The sequence below is a fragment of the Arachis duranensis genome, chromosome 5, assembly GCF_000817695.3.
Source record: "Arachis duranensis cultivar V14167 chromosome 5, aradu.V14167.gnm2.J7QH, whole genome shotgun sequence".
NCBI classification, from domain to species: Eukaryota; Viridiplantae; Streptophyta; class Magnoliopsida; order Fabales; family Fabaceae; genus Arachis; species Arachis duranensis.
This window is the reverse complement of record NC_029776.3, coordinates 93,360,034-93,374,794: the sequence shown is the minus strand read 5'-3', so window position 1 is coordinate 93,374,794 and position 14,761 is coordinate 93,360,034. Positions and strand designations below refer to the sequence as shown.

The 14,761-nt window shown below is 38.7% G+C and overlaps 1 protein-coding gene across 1 annotated transcript; it reads left to right on the top strand.

Annotated features, from left to right (window-relative positions):
* The first annotated feature begins 3,367 nt into the window (after nucleotides 1-3,367).
* Nucleotides 3,368-7,690, top strand: LOC107490678 (cyclin-dependent kinase D-3). Its single transcript, XM_052262206.1, has 7 exons — nucleotides 3,368-3,868; nucleotides 4,166-4,464; nucleotides 4,548-4,656; nucleotides 5,802-5,927; nucleotides 6,343-6,584; nucleotides 6,691-6,999; nucleotides 7,162-7,690. Exons 1-7 carry the CDS (start codon nucleotides 3,764-3,766, stop codon nucleotides 7,220-7,222), a joined length of 1,251 nt encoding a protein of 416 aa, XP_052118166.1. The 5' UTR covers nucleotides 3,368-3,763; the 3' UTR covers nucleotides 7,223-7,690.
* Nucleotides 7,691-14,761: the final 7,071 nt, after the last annotated feature.

Here is a 14,761-nt window from a genome sequence, read left to right as displayed (position 1 = left end):
ATGTTGCAATGGTTTGCTCAGTTTTTTTAATAGGTGATTTATATATAGTATGCTTAGTCTTCTCAATTTTTTCAATATAGATCCTTTAAGATTATTTCATGACTAGTAATGTTAGAGAAGACGCACAAAACAACAATGTTGCTCCTAATGATAATGGAATTGAAATTGAGAGTAATGCTAATCCAACTTCAGAATTTCCACAAGCAACGGATATATCATTTCATCTTCATTTATGTTAACTTTTTACACAATATTTTAAATTGTTATTTCTTTTGATTTTCAAGTTTAAATTTTGACTCTTTAACTTTTAGTGATGACTAAGAGTTGGAAAGCTAAGAACAAGGATTGAAGACTTATTTATATCTGATGTTGTATTTTTTTATTATGGTGTTAAATTTCTAGTGATGAGATATTAATTTTTATTGTAATTTCATGTTATTTGACATTGTATGGATTTTATGTTTGTATCTTAAATTATATATGAATTTTACATATTTATCTTAATTTATGTATCAATATGCAAAATGAGTTATTTAATTTAATATGGGAGGGTAGGGATAGAGTATTCTACTACTCGAGGGCAGGAGTGGGGTGGGTAGTAAAGAAGATGAATGAGGGCGGAGCAGGGGTCGGGTTGGGCAAAAAATCGCCTTACCGACCCCACTGCCAACCCTCGAAATGGGTAAAGGGGAAAATGCGGCACCTCAACCTTCTCCCTCTCGCCGCACAGTTGCCGTCTCGTCGCCGACTCGTTTGTTTCAGCTAGCTCCTGCGCCTTCAGCTTTACTGATATCGCATCGTCTGTACCTCTATTTGCGTCGCATCGTTCTTGTGCCTTCACTACGTCTGCCAGCTCTCGTGCCTTCACTGCAACCATATCTAGAAGCGATTCAAGATGGAATAAGAAGATGGCCAAGCAAGCAAAAACGAAAAGGAGGAGCATGAAGTCGATGGCCTTGACTTCTCCTGTTTTCCAAGTCAGTTTCCCTTCTTTATTCAATTGAAGTTTGAGGCATGCTTCTGATTGCTATGTTATAAAGAAATCATCATAAACAGAACCATTTGAGACTGGAGAATAAATTATTTTAGGGTTTGAAAGCTTAATTTGTTCCTTTATTTGTGATCAGACTGCTACTAATTGTAATATTTTTTATCTATTTCAGTTTGTTATCTCATGATTTTGATTTTTTTTATTGTTACTGTTTAGGGTTGATTGATGTTGTTTAGGGTTGATTTATTTTAAGTAGTTACTGTTTTGTGGCCTTGTAAAATTGTTGACTATTGATTGATTTTTTTTTTAGAGATATTAATTTATATCTTACTTGATTGGAATATACAATGGTTGGATAAACTATGAATTGTTTATTTATATGAGATCGAGTCAATCAATTTAACCCATAATTTATCAGTTGAACTAATAACCTAGTGATCCAATAGTATGATCTATTCGATTATCAGTTTGATTATGATAATTATGCATAAAATATATATTTTCATTAATAGGAAGTAAGAAATATTATAAAAATAAAATAATAAAAGGGAGAGCAAATTTTGATTTTAGTTGTATAAATAAATCACATTTCTTTTATACAAATTCGCTCTTGATGAAACTATATTATGTATAGTTTTCCAAAGGAATATTTTAATTTATTGTGGAGCTACCAATTCCTAAATTCTCGTCCTAAAATCCTTTCTGGATGATAGTATATCTTGATTGTGTCTTTACCATCTATGTTGCCATATTAAAATACTCTCGTCTGACCTTTTAGTTTGTGTTTGCAAAACTTTTATAAATTATTGAGAATAAAATAGCATCTCAATTTGTTTAAATTCTAAGATTTATCCTCATTCATGATTTTAGGAACTCTCGGACCTTGATATACATTCTAATTGCTTACGTTGACTTCTCTAGCAAACTAATTATCTTGTCATACCTTAATTTTCTTTTACTGTCTATGCTCTATGACCTATTCCTCCTTAAAAATTTCTTTTTCTAGACCAAACTTAGTTATACTTACTAATAAATTATAATTCAAATATCATATATTCCTCTTTTTGAATAAAAGATTTTGAATTTGAGTATTTCCTAACGTAATTTGACCTAAAAAAAAATTATGTCAATGATTTTTTTTATTCTTTATTCTAAAATGAATTGTTTGAAAAGTGAATATCCTATATAGTTTATCCATTGAATTTGTGCATTGCATAAATTCTCAACGCCTCTTCAGTCAGATGTGTTATGTTTTAATAATACAAATTCTTAAAGTCCAACTCTTCCATCATTTTACTTTTATATAAGAACTTTCTTTTTTTTCCCCTAAAGTATCCTATTATCTCTCCTTGGTGAGTCCCACCAAAATTTAACCATTTGAGCACATAATTTTCTTCACAATTCCAATTTTATAATGTCATAACAAAGGAAGGTATTGCTTGTATTACAATTTACAACCCTTCATATTCTCGTTATAATTTTAAATCCTAACGAATGGATTAATACCCCTTTAGTGGGCCTGGTACAAATTAAAAATTGGGCTTTGAGTTGCATCAATCAAATATAAAACGTAGATTCAAGAAAAAAAAAAAACGTAGATTCAAGCCGCGGAGCGTTGTTAAAGTGGAAGAGGAGCTTACTTGAAAAGTGAATTGTTTTAAAGTTTAAACATATATGCCCTATTAACGGATAAGATTATATTCTTAATTAATTAAATATTAGATATTACTTTTCTAAAATTAGCGTGATTCTTTTGAAAATTTATACAACCTGTATCATCCACACATAACAAAGTTATATGCCATAGTGTGGGGTGTTTACTATAAAATTATTTTATTCACCACATGCATATCGATGGTTATGGCGAACATCACGAAAGCTGAGAAGTGAAGGCAAATTTGATGATTTTCGGGGAAAATAAAAGTCTGTAATTAATAACAAAAAGCCGAAACCAAAATAATGCATGTGGAAAACCCAAGTGGATCACATCAATTAATGGCTAATAATAAAAGGACCGAACCCAACCTCATGATAACAAAAAAGTAACTCATGCCATGGACCACAATTTTCAGTGGTCAACATTAACATTATTGATCAAACAACATTTAATCTAATACTAATAGAATATGGAGGATTAGATTCTTAGAATAAACACCCAAATCAAATATCCATACTCTACAATTATTCACCATTATTATTTAGTTTTTCAATCTTCCTTTTCAAAAATCTTAAATTCTTAATTACATTGAGACTTAATTGACTAATTAAGTTTGACTCATATTGTGAATAATAAACATACTCCAACCTTGATACTGTGATTAGTGTTAGACCTACTTAAATTTGTAATAAAAAATACAAAAAATAATAACACCAAAAACAATTTTGTGAACCCAGAAAAAGGAAAAGAGAAAAACAGTGTTATTAAGGTTGTGGGCTTCTATGGTTCTAGCCGTTGCGTTTCTCTCTCTCTCTCTCTCTCTCTCTCATAGGAACATACGCTCCCTGTTCCGCTTTCTCTCTCTACCCTCACACTTAGATTAGAGCACAAATCTCTCTTTTTCGATTAAGCATTCCAAATCCCAACCCCTTTTATAAACCCTAATTGGTTCCGTAATACTCCACTTGCGTGAAGTCTCAATCTTTCTGTTGAAAGACTAAACCCTAACCATTTTGTTTCACATGAAAAAATGGTAAATTTCCCAATTCTTTGAGCTGAATTTCAGCAGTTAATATTTGATTGGTAACATCACAGAATCAAAATTTCGGAAGAAAATGGCAGAGCTGGATCCATCCAAGAAAGTAGCTGATAGGTATCTCAAGCGTGAGGTTCTTGGTGAAGGTACCTATGGAGTCGTTTACAAAGCCATTGATACACAGGTAGGTGCCCCCAACTTTTTCTGATAATACTGTATATTTGTTCTGGTTTCTACATGTGTGTATTTCAATTGTCAACAGAATCTTGTGAAAAAATGCTTCTTCTTTTTTTGGGTATATTTTCTGGGTTTTTGAGAATTGAGTCTGTAACTAAAATATGAAACTTGGAAGACTAGTTTCAATGTTAAAGAAAGTAAGTTATAGGATATAAATTTAGCTTCATAATTTTCATGCTTGAGTATATGCCTTGATGATATTGCTCTAGTGGTTGTAATAAAGATGTCTTCTTTGCTTGGACAGACGGGACAGACGGTTGCGATTAAGAAGATTCGGCTTGGTAAGCAGAAAGAAGGGGTGAATTTTACAGCACTTCGAGAAATAAAATTGCTCAAAGAGCTCAAAGATCCAAATATTATTGAGTTGATTGATGCATTCCCACACAAAGGGAACTTGCATCTTGTGTTTGAGTTCATGGAGACTGACCTTGAAGCTGTGATACGGGACAGAAATATTTTTCTTTCGCCGGGGGATATAAAATCTTACCTTCAGATGACACTAAAAGGTCTTGCAGTTTGCCACAAGAAATGGGTTTTGCATAGGTAGAGTTGCTGAAATTATCAATATCCCTTTGTTATTTGCATTATGTTCTGACTGCTGAGTAAGTTTACTTCTATGCTTTCAGGGATATGAAACCAAATAACTTGTTGATAGGGTCTAATGGACAGCTAAAACTTGCAGATTTTGGTTTAGCACGGATATTTGGAAGCCCAGATCGCAGGTTCACACATCAGGTTTGCTTTGTTCTGTAGAATTCTTCTAGGTATGTGGGAGCTAGCGCTTTGATTTAGAGGGCGTCCAGAAATGAACTCATTTATTTTGATAAGCATTCGGATTAGGCTGCGAGTGCTCATTAGGTTCCTTTCCAATAAAGTGAGCAAACTTTCCTACAAGTTTGATTGTTGGATTCCAGTCTGAAAGACCAAACATGGATGTACCATGGTACCCTAAATTCTTTAATTGTCAGTTTTTCTCACACAATGGATGTCTAACAAACTAAGTGGATGAAATGGAGAGTGCCTCCGGTGTTATTTGTGATAAAAGAATACCATTTAAGCTTAAGAGAAATCTTTATTGCATGGCTGTAAGACCAACAATTTGTCTAAAGACCAGATGGTAGTGATAAAAGGCCAATAAAAATGTTAGCTCAATGTTGCGGATAATGATGATGTTGCATCGGATAAGTGGACACATTAGACAAGATATGATTAGGAATGAAAACATTGTGAGAAAATTGTAAATGTCCCTACTCCCTATTGTGGAAAGCGTAATGTATCTTGCATTAAATGGTTTGGTAATGTCTAATGTGTAAAGAAGGTCTATAAAACTCCCAGTAAGGAAACTAGATCAGGTGAATGGTAGCCCAATAGTTAGAGGCAGAGGGAAATGCTGGAAAACCATTATAAAGAATTAAATTTTAATGGTTCCATGTAGACATGGCTTACAAGAGGATATTATGGTATTGCCTAAGCCACACACTTGGTACAAGGCTTGGTGGTTTTTGTTGACTTACTAGGTTTTAGCTTCAAATATTTGTTGTTGTTTCCTGATCTTGTGCCAAACCTAATGAGAACAAGGAAGAAAAGAAAGTTTTGTAGTACATACTTGAGATTGAAATAGAACTCCGCCGAGCTTGAGTGTGTGTGGACTGTGGCTCTCTATGATAACCACGTATTATAATGACTCGGGAGTATATTACAATCTGTTGAACCACTTGCAGCTTACTTAGGACTTAGAAGTCTTTCCTCCCTTTCAGTTGAATAGTCTCTTCTAGAAGTTGGCTTCTGCATATTACTGAACACGAATGTTTAATCTTTGTGTTTTGCATTTTGCACTGTTAGTTGATCTACACCGTTGACACTTGCTAATACATGAGTAGGTATTTGCTCGGTGGTACAGAGCACCTGAGTTATTATTTGGTACCAAGCAGTACGGGGCAGGGGTAGATGTTTGGGCTGCAGCTTGTATTTTTGCTGAACTACTTCTTCGTCGTCCCTTCCTCCAGGTAATCAAGATTGTCATGGTGACTAAGTTACACATGGATATAATTATAACTATGGCAAATTGTGGAAAGTAAATAAATGATTATTTATTTGGAATTTTAACCATTTAATCCCCCCAAACTCCTTTTCTTTGTTGACTTTGTGAATGAAACCATTTATTTCATTTATCTAATCCACCCTTCAAATCTGTTTATAGAGCCAGATGAACACTTAAGAGGTGTTGACATTATTAGCCATCGATTTTTTTTTCCTCTTCCATATTAAACCTGCCCTGGCCCTGATATGTTTTTGTGTAGCTGTATTTGTTTTATAATTTCTAGCAGTTTAGATGCTATCTATTGCATTGGTTATTCATTTGTTTGAGTGCTGAGACTTTATTCTTCTGGTGTTTTATTGACTGTTGTTCACATTTTGTAGGGTTCAAGTGATATTGATCAATTAGGGAAGATTTTTGCAGCATTTGGAACCCCATCACCTGCTCAGTGGCCTGATATGGTATATCTTCCTGACTATGTTGAATACCAACATGTTCCTGCTCCACCTTTGCGTTCTTTATTTCCAATGGCAAGTGATGATGCTTTAGATTTGTTGTCAAAGATGTTTACATATGATCCGAATGCTAGAATTTCAGTGCAGCAGGCACTAGAGCACAGGTATGTGCCTTCCTTCACTTTCCCTTTAAGACATCAGCAATGTTCTTTTCTCCCTAATTTATCCTCCTTTTTTTTGTATTTAGATACTTTTCTTCTGCACCTCTGCCCACAGATCCAGAGAAGCTCTGCCTACAGTTCCAGAGAAGCTTCCAAGACCTGCCCCTAAGAAGGAATCTAAAGCTTCAGATGTCGATTCACAGGATGGTCCTACTGTGTTATCACCTCCAAGAAAGTCGAGGAGAATTATGCCGGGGCGTGATGGATTTGAAGCAAATTCTTTGCAGGAAGATAAGTTTGATGACAATGCCGGTAATTTCCGGCAAACAGTAGCTGATAATACAGGAAAGAATGGGCCAGCACCGATGTCACTAGATTTTTCTCTCTTCGGATTAAAACCTCCTAATAGACCTACAATTACAAGGTAAAATGAGGATATTGAACTAACTCATCTTTTCATATAGCCACAGTTTCCAATGATGGCCGATTTGACAATAAAATATACAAGTTTGCATGTTGATAACCTTACCTAATATTAATTCTGTTTGTAAATCATGTTAATTTAGTTCTTGATTTTGCTACGCAGCGCTGACAGATCGCATTTAAAAAGAAAATTAGATTTGGAATTCAGCAACCAGAATGACTAATCCAACTTGACCAACATAACGAGTGGTCCGATGAATTTGAGGACATGCGGCGAATGTGAATCTTTTGATTGTGTTGTTCTTCCTCGAATCTGCCTACTCCATATGAAGCTACTACCGATGTGTAGATGTTTCCGAGAGTGAGGAAGTAGTAGTGGCAACACAGAAGATTAGCATCTCACTATTGTAGTTCAAAGACAAAATAACTATTATAGGGGAAAAAATGATTGTTTTATAATAACCATAATCTCTCTGTATTTTAGTTCTTAATTCTTTTGTCCACGGAAGGCCTTGAATGTGAGGGCATTTTCTTGAGCCCTTGCTTTATCTGAATGGAAAACACTAATTTGTTATATTCAATATAAATGAAACTATTGTTGTTTCACATACTTTTTGTATTGATATGTACTTTAATGGGTGATTCAATTCTAGATGTTTCAGTATACTTGATATTGTCCTTGTTTCATTGAATATTTGGTCTACAAGTTGGTATTTTGTTTATCTCTTCCTTTGCATAGTGTTTGCCGAGCAGTTCCTTTTTTTGGTGTGTCAAATCTTTGGTATATCTTTTGGTGAATTCTATTATGCTTATAGTATGGTGCTTAACTTTTGTCTAATTTACTTGATATGGTAAGTTTTGAATATTTAATAATTTTTTATTTTTATACTTTTAAAATTAAATATTGATTTTTAACCCTTTTAGAAAGTTAGGCAAATATTTGTAGGCACCATAGCAATTACCATATCTTTTTGGGTAATTAACACAAACAAATTAAATAACCTTCAAATATTACACCAATGTCTTGAAATAAGAGGCTTGGAGCTAGTGGCAGAATCTAATCTGCTGCCTCACAAGAAGCTGCACCCGAGTTCAAGTCCTAAGAGGAAAAATGAACCCTTAAATGAACTCATGTAGTGTGTGTGAGTGTGTAATACATGAGCAATGCCTAGGATTAGGGACTGTCTAATCCATCTGACCAAAAAAAAAAAAAGAAGATTTGTCTCCTAGACCAAATTGAATTGGTCTAGTAGTTAACTCATTAGTCCGCTTAAGTAAGTGTCGGGAGTTTGAATCACATCTTGTGCATGCAGCAATTCATTGGCTAACGGCAAACCTTTAAATGGAGTTCAATATCGCGACGGATTAGTCTTTGCCTTGTCGGGTTGGGAGATACCGTGATAAATAAAAAAAGGATTTGCCCCTAAATAAATCAGGTCTATGATTCGATTTACCTAATTCATTCATTCATTTTGTATTCATATATTGTTATAATTTTTAATTATACAATTAAAAAAACATGATTTAATTAACCTATGTTCTTAATGACTTGCATCATTTGTTGGAAAATATGAGTCTATAAAAAATACATTGCATTTTTATAAAGTTTAAAAATTTTTATTATATAATAGATACGTAACAAAAAAAATTTATAGACTCATTTAAACTATGAAAATTTTTTAAACTTTATAAAAATGCAATGTATTTTTTATAGACTCATTTTCTATCAAATAATGCGAGTAATTAAGAACATATTAACTAAATCGTGTTATTTTATTTGTATAATTAAAAATTATAACAATATATGAATACAAAATCAATGAACGAATTAGGGGGCAATACATTCAAATCGAAACAGCTTATTTCGAATGACGTGGTGTATGATTCTCCTTTAATTAATCGAATTTGCTAATTTCGATTTACTACTGCTCCAGTTAAATTGAATTCGATATACATAGAGTTGGTTTAAATCGAGTTTCATTTATTCGATTTACATAAAGACCATTTCGGACATGCACGTAAGCAATCTCAGACATTTGTGTAATATTGAGGGCCACTTAATTTATTTGTGTGAATTACCCTATCTTTTCCAAGATAAAATATTTTTTATGGGCAACTGACCAAATTAAAATAAACAACAGAAACGTTTACCAGATTACAATAATGGAAAAGTTGATACCTGAATGTCTTATTTCATTATCTATATAAACCGTGGGAGCCAACCACGGTTCTTAGCTACACATAAACCGTGGCTGGCAGGCAGGTTTTACATTGAAGAAAAGCTCAACGTAAACCGTGGTAGGTAGCCACGATTTACACTTTATGGATGAAAGATAGAAACCGCTGGAAGTAGCCACTGTTTATGAAGAAAGAAATGCATGAACCGTGGCTGGCAGCAATGGTTTATGAAGGACCTCCAATGGGCATAAACCCTTGAAATCTATCACGGTTTATGCAGATGGAAAATCTATATATATGGTGAGTGAGATTCAAGCTGGTGAAGAGATCATTATCACAATGTCAAGTGAGGAAGAGAGTGTTCTTGTCTTAGTGCATTGCTATGGGAAAATAAAAAAAAAGCAAAAAATATGGTGTGAAGTTCACTGGCAGGGAACCATTGAGTGTATTCGTTAGTTCATCTAGCACTTTGTCAGATGTGAAGAACAGCATCTTGCAGAAGTTTGGGGTATTTGGGAGCAAGTTGGTGAAGAAAATTTTCTACAAGATTTCCATCGATGTAGTCTCGAGCGGTGTTCAGTATGATACGTTTGTGTTAGCGGCTGACGAAGATATTAGGGTTCTGTTTCATTGCGTAAAGAGTTTTCCGGAGGTTAGAATACACGAGCTGTATGCAAAGTTGGAGGTTGCTGTCGATAGTTCTGGGGCATTGGCTCCTGTTCATAGCTCGACTACCGCAGGCGGTGCGTCTTGTTCGGTGCCTGCGATCCGGCCATCTGTTCCGCAGGTTGCATCACCTTCCTTCCCGGCTGATTTGGTACGAACGGAGGCAGTTCATTCTGTACCTTTCCCTAATCAAGGGGTCCAGCAGCAGGCATTTGAGGGGGAGTCAGGTCGTGCCATAGTTGATGAAGTTCAAGGCTTCGGGGAACCTGATCGAGTAGAGAATGCAATGTTGGACGATGACTCTGACCAGGAGCCTGTAAATATCTTTGGAGACAGCGATGATGACACCGGTGCTAATCCACATGCTCAACAAGCGCCTTCAAGTTCTGGCACACAGTAGTATCCTCCACATTTCTCTACTCTAAACTTGGAGGCTCTGGGTGAACACCCAGTGGGAGTTGCTACAGTTGGGGGTTCATCTACAGAATTTCAGATTGGACAATCCTTCTAGAGTAAAGATGAAGCTGTTCTGAGTGTGAAGGACTATAGCATCCGTCGAGGTGTTGAGTACCGAGTGTTGGAATCATACCATTTGAAGTATCATGGAAAGTGCAAGGATTTCGGCAAAAGTTGTAGTTGGCTGATTCGGATTTTGCTCCGTGCACGAAAGGGCACTTGGGAGGTTAATAGGTACAACGGTCCCCACACTTGCTTAGCCACATCTATTTCCAGTGATCACCGTCAGTTTGATACCACGTTATTTGTGCGAGGATATTTCCGTTGGTTAGTGCGGATGCTGCAGTACCGATCAAGGTGTTGCAACAAGCAACTAAAGCTGATTACGGCTTCAAGCCCAGTTACCGGAAGGTTTGGAAGGCAAAACAGAAGGCAGTTGCACAAATATATGGAGACTGGGAAGAGTCTTATGCCGAGTTGCCTCGTTGGATGCTAGGGGTGCAGTTGACGATGCCTGGGACAGTTACTGTGTTGCAGACCTCTCCTGTTCGAGTTGTGGATCAGATTGATGAGTCAACAGTGTACTTTCATCGTCTGTTCTGGGTATTTCCACCTTGTGTTGTGGCCTTCCAGCATTGCAAGCCACTTGTGAGTATTAACGGTACCCACTTGTACGGCAAATATGGAGGCACCTTACTGTTGGCGATTGCACAGGATGGGAACTCTAACATCCTCCCGATAGCATTCGCCCTTGTGGAGAGGGAAAATGCCGAGTCATGGTCCTTTTTCTTGTCCAACCTAAGAACGCATGTGACGCCACAAGAGGGTATCCTTGTTATCTCAGACAGGCATAATGGCATCAAGGCTGCACTTGAGAATCTCGAGAATGGTTGGCTGCCTCCACGTGCTTATCGGGCGTACTGTATCCATCATGTGGCAACAAATTTCAACCTTTCTTTTAAAGGTAAGATGCCAGAAGGATGCTGGTTAATGCGGCCTATGCAAAAACTGAGGCAGAATTCTATTACTGGTTTGACATCATGCGTACAGAGAATCCGGCCATGTGTGACTGGGCGAACCGGATGGAGTATGAGAAGTGGACCCAACACCAGGATAGCGGTAGACGGTTCGGGCACATGACAACGAACATCAGTGAATGTGTGAATTCCGTGTTAAAGGGAACTCGCAACCTCCCGTCACTTCCCTGGTTAAGTCCACATACGGAAGGCTTGCTGAGCTATTCGTGCTCCGAGGACAAACAGCAGAGGCGCAACTTGGATCTGGACATGAATTTTGTCAGGCTTTGGTCAAGGCTATTGAAAGGAACATAAGAGACTCAAGGTGCTTCACCGTCACGTTGTACGACAGGCACCAGTCAGAGTACATGGTGGCTGAGACGACACCTACTGGAAACTTCTCGCTAGGTAGCTATAGAGTCTCGCTTAAGGATCACACATGTGATTGTGGCTACTTTCAGGCGCTCCATTATCCATGTTGTCACGCCATTGCATGTTGCGCCCACTCGCGGCTTAATTGGGCAGCATATGTACATGAAGTGTATCGTATGAGTGAGGTGTTCAACGTTTACAGTCACAGGTTTGTTCCGCCCATCCCAGAAGGCCTATGGCCCCCATATGCCGGACCAACTGTCATCCCTGATCCTAACATGAGGCGAGCGAGGGAAGGTAGTCCTAAGGCAACTAGGGTCCGCGGTGTCATGGATTGGTCTACTGAGAACCAGCCCAAGCGTTGTGGCCTCTATCGACAGCCTGGTCATATGCGGAGGAACTGTGGCAAGCGAAGAGATATTACTGGCAGGGATAGTTAGGATGTATTATTTTGCGTGCTGTTAGGTTATTAGCCTAAGTTAAATTTGTGTTTGTTAAAAGCATTAGTGTTATTCATTTGCTTCTGTATCGTCAATGAAGAATGTTTCTTTCTTTACTTGTTCTATTAAGACAGTTTACTTAGCGTTAACGTGCTTATATTCTTTAGTATTAATGTGATTATATTGTTTAGACAAACTAACTCGAAACGACTACATCATGAAACATATTTAATAGTCACATACATAGCGAAAAGATACAACACCGGATAACGGAATAAAAGTTTAAACATGAATCCAAGAACATAATGAAACAAAGTTCATAGAAAAATGGAAAAAACACAGCTAACTAATCAGAATCCTCAATGGTGTCACTGCCGTCATCGTCGAACTGACCAAGAAGGTGATCTCCAGTGCCATATAAAGGAGCACGACGAACCCTCCTCAATCTTTGATCCACCTGTGGCACCGGTGCCTAAGGCAGAACGGCGCTGAATGCCGAAGCTGGGGTCCCTCCTAACGCGAACCATGGGTCAGATGGAGAAGCTGCAGGCTCGTTCAGGTCAACCGGCAACTGTGGCTGAACATCATGAACAGCTGGCTGGTGCTCGGCATACTGGGAATGAACCTCAGGCATCTATGGCCTATAATGAGTGGCATCATCGTCCCCTAACATGTCTACTATATCTCTAAAGAACTCTGACTGACTCACAGGATCATCGATGTCCATACCGACGGCTGCGGTAGTAAAGTCGGCGAACGCCTGCGGGTCGACACTCTCGAACATCTGAGAAGAACCCCCGACGTCGTACGTAGGCTGATCCATCCTTGTGGACACACCGCCAATGTCCTCACCAACAGCATGCTGACCACTGTCATACTGAGTGGACTGTCCTCTACCACGGGCCCGTCCACCACCATCCCGCTGACTATGTCGTCTGGCCCTACGTCGAGGAACACGATAATCAACATCACCTCCATGATCAGCACCAGCATGGTCCTCCTCCAAGCGGTCGGCCAGCCATCGCCACTCTCGATCTGTGGTACGTGTGCCGATACACCTACGCCGGTCCACGCGCCGGTTGTCTGGTCTATCGACAACCTGCACCATCGGAGGTGCCTGTGATGACCTTCTATGATGAGCCTCCTCAATCAACACAATCGGCCTGGGATCCTAAAATGCAACCTCCGGAGATAAAAATCTGTGGCCCACACAACACCACCAGTCCAGGTACTCAGCTGATGGACTAGGGTCAGCGACTCGGTCAACCGGTATAACTGTGGCATGCCGATCCTCCCAATGCTGATGCCACTCCCGATAATAGGTGGGGAACCACCTGTCTCCACCCCTCCCATCCTTCGCATGAAGCCAATCTATGTTCAGAGTCAACTGAGGGAGATGCTGAACCCCGCCAAACTGCGACATAACCCTATCCACCTGGTGCCACTCAATGGCGGCAAAATAATCAGGCTAGTAACCGCCGTCCATAGCCTGCGGTGCTCGTCAACTAGTATCTCTGGATGAACAACAGCTGCCACCTCGGGAGAGGAATAGGGCTCCCACACGATCTACATCGCATAATGAAACGTTACGCAAAACAAATAGTATAACAAGGAAGACATAACTGTATCAATGATAACTAAATGACTCACATCATGGACACGTAATCTATCCAAACATAGGCGTGCAGCCACCACTCTTTGATCCACTGCATCGTTCCTCAGTAGATACTCAGCCCACCTATAAGTTTAATTCAGAGAATGTCATAACAGGTAACACGACATGTAAATGAACAATTTCTGTCTCTAAAATAATATATCCTTACCTGGATGCAAGTGGAAACCCAAATATGTTGAAACCACTAGGCCTCAAACATGGAAACCTCCAAAAAATCCAAGACGGTAGAAGCTGTAGTGGCCCAGCTAAGTTGACAACGTTTCTGTTTGTTCCACGACAAAGACATGTGTACAACCAGGTAAGCGCTGCCGAGCCCCAGCTATATCTACCCAAGTCCTCCAACGATGCCACATAAGGCAACCAGCAAAGGTGGACACGGTTGGTATTTCTGTCCGCAAACAGCTGAGATGACAACAACATCATAATATAGCCTCGCGCGTATATACGCACGATGTGTCAGTAGCATCTGCTGACAGAACCCGAAACCGCTCATGGAACCATGTGTAGCACACTGTCATCTGCTTGAATTTATTCTGCAGAGGTAACTCCCCAAACAACTCGCGGAACCACACCCATGTCGGTCTTCCGTTTTCCATCAGATTCTCAAACTCGCTAAGACACCCACTCACAGGCTCACCATCAATCGGTAAACCCAGCTGATAGGCCACATCTTCCAAGGTGACCGTACACTCCCCAAAGGGCATGTGAAAGGTGTGGGTCTCAAGACGCCACCTCTCAATGAATGCGCTAAGTAAAGGCTCATCAACCCAGAACCACTGACTGTTCAGCCTAGCCAAGTGATACAAGCCCGCGGTTTCCAGATACGGTATGATACGATCGTGTAAAGGCATATTCTGTTGTCTCCTCACACTGCTAATAACCCTACTAGGCTGAAGAAAGATGGATAATGAAATCTCAACACATAACAACACTAACAACTACCACTAATATCAATAATAA

Excerpts from the sequence above, each read along its gene's own strand:
- LOC107490678 (XM_052262206.1), top strand. The coding sequence starts at position 3,764 with ATGGCAGAGCTGGATCCATCCAAGAAAGTAGCTGATAGGTATCTCAAG. Across the intron at positions 6,585-6,690 it reads GCACTAGAGCACAGGTATGT|ATCCAGAGAAGCTCTGCCTA; the intron begins GCCTTCCTTCAC and ends CTCTGCCCACAG. Across the intron at positions 7,000-7,161 it reads AATAGACCTACAATTACAAG|CGCTGACAGATCGCATTTAA; the intron begins GTAAAATGAGGA and ends TTTGCTACGCAG.